The sequence below is a fragment of the Triticum aestivum genome, chromosome 3D (genome assembly GCF_018294505.1).
Source record: "Triticum aestivum cultivar Chinese Spring chromosome 3D, IWGSC CS RefSeq v2.1, whole genome shotgun sequence".
Classification (NCBI taxonomy): Eukaryota; Viridiplantae; Streptophyta; class Magnoliopsida; order Poales; family Poaceae; genus Triticum; species Triticum aestivum.
The window spans coordinates 593,910,538-593,915,184 of record NC_057802.1 but is presented as its reverse complement, the minus strand read 5'-3'; the positions used below and the strand labels follow the sequence as shown (position 1 = coordinate 593,915,184).

Below are 4,647 nucleotides of genomic sequence, written 5' to 3'. Positions count from 1 at the left end.
AGTATTTTCGGACAGAATTAATAGAAGACAAGAGAAAATAAGAGGAGAGTGTTTCGACACACGAGCTCAGATGCTCCAGCACATGAACAATAAATGGGAAAAAATAACAGAAAAAGTCAAACAAATCTGAAAAGAATACTCTAAATGATATGACATCAGACGAGCTCTAGGAAAAAAAAAAGCAAAATTTAGAGTTTTGAGAAAGGTTCAAAATCGATTTTGGAGCACTGATTTTGTTTTTTCTGCCCCAAGCTCCCCAATGTCTTGTTGACGTAAAAGTTGCACGCACATATAAAATTTGGTCATCTTTGATGTGCAAAAAATTGAGAATGTTTTGAATTTTTTTACCTATTTTCTCAAATTTACTGTTCATCTTGGACCATCATAGCTCATGTCCAGCTATGGATTTGCTGCTCATATTCAGCATTCTTTCTTTTGCCCAATAACAATTAGCATTGCTTCACCACTCTGGTGAACTACTTCGATGTTAAATTACCTCGCAAGTTTTATTTGAGTATTTTTATATTTTTAATGCCATAATTTCAACTAATAATATTCAAAATTATTCAACGAGCTCTCTTTGTTTGCTCTATTTCTCTGGCTTGTCATTTCTTTTTGTCACTCATGCACCTAAACTGTGACGTGAGCAACTTTATTTTATCGTTCGAGTTACATATTTTCTTTCACTCGCTGTTGTAAATTATTCTATATGAACTTTTGCTGTTCTCTGTGATAGTCAATTGCACTCCAAGCACATCTATTTTACACAAATCTGCAAAGAAAAACATTTTTTGGATGGGATCTTCCTATATGCGCCTTTCTGCTATCCCACGAGAGAACTAAGTTTTTCTTTTAAAGAATTCATGCTATATGGCCTTGCAAGCTGCAAGATACGATAATACGATGACAAGTACAATGACATTCACGATAATTCGACAGGTATATATCTATCCTCTTGCTTTCAGGAAAATAAAATGAACTCTCTCCTGAAGCATTCCCTATATGAAGAGAAGAACAGCATTCTAGGGTGCAGGCAAGACATGGTAGTGACTTCCGAATTTCCGGCAAAGCTCAGTAACAAAAAAGGCTGGAACTTTAGATCTCCTCTTCGGCCTTTTGAACACCCACCATCCTGGCATAGTCCACCCATCTGTTCACAAAGTCCATTGGTAAGTAATACTGTCGTAACAGGGCCGAGACTTCCGCAATTGTTGCGAATACTTACAGTAAAGAACCCAAGAATGTGTTTCCTGTCCGAACAGCGAAGCAGAGTGCGCTCAGCAGCAGCTTGTGGTTATGCAATACAGGCTCCAGCATCCTCTGCTCGATTACACCGGACAAAATCTGGTACCTGTTGGAGATATGATTTTTCATTTGTCACTTAAAAATAATAAAACTGTTAAGAACAAAGAGAATATGCATTATTTTTTAGATATCAGATACTGTGCTTTGGATTCCTCGGAAAAAGATACTATGCTTTGTAATGGTTGCCCCATTCAAGATAAAAACAAGAGAATGGATTCAATAGAGGATTTATTTATGCTACATGTGTTGCATATTATGGAGAATATGTTTACCTGAGATTACTAGAAACTGCCATATATATACCATAGGCAATACTAGTTGACACCACTGGAATATCGTCAACTTCGTCGTCGAGGTCCTTGTCAACAGCCTTCCTTGCTTTGATCAGTGCATTGGTGACACCAGTACCAACCTGGGATAGATGACAAAGTTCAGGAAATCAGGCATTGGCGACAATGATTGCTAGATTGTTCCTTTTCTGAATAGAAACATTAAATTCAGAAAGATGTGTTCTTGAGAGAAAAAAACAGAGTTATGCCACCGTAAAAAATAAATCCCTAGTTACTGTAAGAAAAAAAATTGCCATACAAAAAACAGAAAACACCAGAAATATCTGATAATTGAGTTATTAGCGAGTCTGTGTACTCCAAATAAAAGCTCCAGCTTACAATTTTCTAGAGATTTGGTTTACTATAAGTACATATGTATTTAGCTCATCAAACAAGAAATCAAGAAGTTAAGGATTATCTGGACTTCAACCAAGTTAGCTCAATATATAACACATTACTCTATTGGAGTCACTAGAATTGAAGGTTAAAAGCATGAATAGTTTAGCCTGTTGAAAATAGTATGGTAGAGATCTTTTCCAATGATACTTGAATAGTTTCTTGTACACTTTGCCCATTTTTCAAATTATTTTCACTAAATCTTCATAATAGGATCCTGTCCTAGTGTTTACTGCCCAAAGAGGGAAACAAGTGGCATTGGCATTTTTGCTAATAAAGAATCAAGAGAAGTTGTTAGTGATGATTATCAGTTCATCACAATACATCTTTGGTGACATGGCAGGCTTACCAGAGAAGCACCAGTTCCGACTGCAAAAAGCTTCGCACCATTTTTCTGGAAAGGGTCACAATTATTAGTTGACCAATAACCCCAAATTTAAGGTCACCATGTGAGTATAAAGGAACACATAAAAAATAATGTACATTACCACAATAGCTCCTAGCCTCTGCAGAAGCGAGAATGATCTTCCAGCCAAAGCAATCTGGAAAAAAGTCAGCATAAGTGTTTTGACAAAAAGGAAAAATGCTAAAGAGGTGTAATCAGCTAGAAAAAACGGTGAAGTTCAGGTTACTTGGAAAGCATTGTCTGGGCAGTTGTGGAAAAAACTAGTGATAAGTCCAGCATTTCTTGCAAGTGGTGGCTGCAAAGACACAGTTGGTGCTGGAAGATATACAAGCATGAAATCGGCAACTATTGCCATGACCTGGGTAGTACAAAAAGGAACTGAATTAGATTTTGTAAAATTGTAACAATGAGTTGGAAGTACAGTAATTACTTCATTTAGAATAAGTTAGTAAATTAATTCAACAATGAAAACAAAAGCAAAAGCCAATAAACCTTTCTTTGTGTGGTTCTAAACAGAATGGTTCTATCAGTAGCAATGTCCTCAGTACATATTGGATAGTTTGAGGTTCTGCTTCTGTGCTCAATTATTCATTACATTTAACAATATAGCAAGATGCATTTCCATGAGAATTATGCTATTCTCTTCCAAGATTTACCATTATTGTAATAAGGCCCCACCATATATCAAGTGAGCCAATCAAGCAGATAACGTAGCTACATTTTAGATATTCTGATAAAGTAGTAATTCCATTGCATTATATTAATTCCAACTTTATGTGTCACAGTTTTTCAACTTAGAAGGTAATGTAGTATCGAAATAACAGAGCAGAGCACATATTAAACTCCTGACTGGGTGAGATCAGAACACTTGGAAAAAAAACATACAGTACTCTGTCAATCTTACTCCTATTTCTTTTATTATTGCACTCACTGACGAGCATTACCATTTAAGGACAAACAGAATTTCCAATAAAAGTTAACAGCGATTGACAGAGTACTGTATGTTTGATTGGCTATCTTTGTAAAAACAGTTTCATATCCATAGGTTGTTTGCTAGTTTGATTTTGGAATGTCAGAGTTATGTATGCACAGATGTGCAAATTGCCCGTCTTCAGTAGCAGACAAGAGAAGGCAGGCATACCACATCAGCGATGACGATGTCAATCTCTTTGACGAAGTTCTCCCGTCTCTTCTCATACTCCGCAGCGGTCTAAAAAAACAGAGCAAGCAGCACAAATTAAGACGTGATTTCATATATATTTTTTTAAATCAAAGGAGGATAAGATAAGAAAATTAGGAAATATCCATCCGTCCGCGGATCACCTTGGCGATCATGCCGACGCCCATCTCCATGGCGAGCTTGGCGAGGAAGAGGTCGTCGGCGAGGAGGCGCTCCCTGAACCCTCTGAAGCGCAGCAGCCAGCGGAGCAGCGGCGAGCGGTCCATCTCCGCGAAGCGCCGCACGATGTCGCCCGTGACGCGGCCGCCGTCCACGGCCGCGGCGAGGTCGGCCGGCAGGCTGGAGAGCTTCCTCCCCGCCTGCGCCAGCACGAGCAGCGCCTCGCCCCGGTGGCCGCCCCACTCGCCGCCGTCGTCCCCTGTTTCGTCGTCCCCGCCGTTGTTGTCGTTACCATCGTCATCGTTGTTGTTGCCGCCACCGGTGGAGGAGGGGAGGGCGAGGGGGAGGGTGGGGAGGCGGGGGCGGGGAATGGCGAGGCGGAGGCGGAGGCGGAGCGGGAGGGAGCGGAGGAGGGCGAGGCGGTCAGGCGCGTGGAGGCCGGGGTGGAGGTGGAGCTGGCCGAGGTGGGGGGAGGAGGGTTGGTGGTGGTGGCGGGCGGAGGGGGAGGAGGGCAGCATTGGGGAGGGGGAGGCCATGGCTGGCGGCGGGGCGAGGGGAGGGGGGGAGGGAGGGCGGCGGCAGGGACGGCGTGGGGTGGGGGGCGATGGGTTTATGAATAGTAGGGTGTGGGGTGGGGACTGGAGAGGGGGCGGACGCAACGAGGCCGGAGACAGCGGGCCCATGTTGTTGGGGCCGTCGTCAAACTGTACCTGTCAACGAGGCGGGTCCGCTTGGTTGGTTGGGTCGGAGTCGGACGGACCTGGGAATCCACGGACGAGAGATTCGTGGGACGAATCAACGGGATTCCTGCGACCGGTGGAGTCCGTCCGTCCGTCAGCCCGTACGTTCGTGCGTGCGGGCCGGTGGAACGC

The 4,647-nt window shown here is 43.0% G+C and overlaps 1 protein-coding gene across 1 annotated transcript; it reads right to left on the bottom strand.

Moving 5' to 3' along the window:
- Nucleotides 1–850: 850 nt before the first annotated feature.
- Nucleotides 851–4,275, bottom strand: LOC123076614 (protein RETICULATA-RELATED 4, chloroplastic; the record flags this gene model as incomplete). The annotated part of the gene is made up of 8 exons (XM_044498768.1): nt 851–1,150; nt 1,226–1,351; nt 1,578–1,717; nt 2,380–2,424; nt 2,519–2,572; nt 2,663–2,794; nt 3,578–3,646; nt 3,760–4,275. Coding segments are annotated over 8 exons (1,137 nt in total), but the record flags the coding sequence as incomplete, so codon positions are not given.
- Between the last annotated feature and the right edge of the window lie 372 nt (nt 4,276–4,647).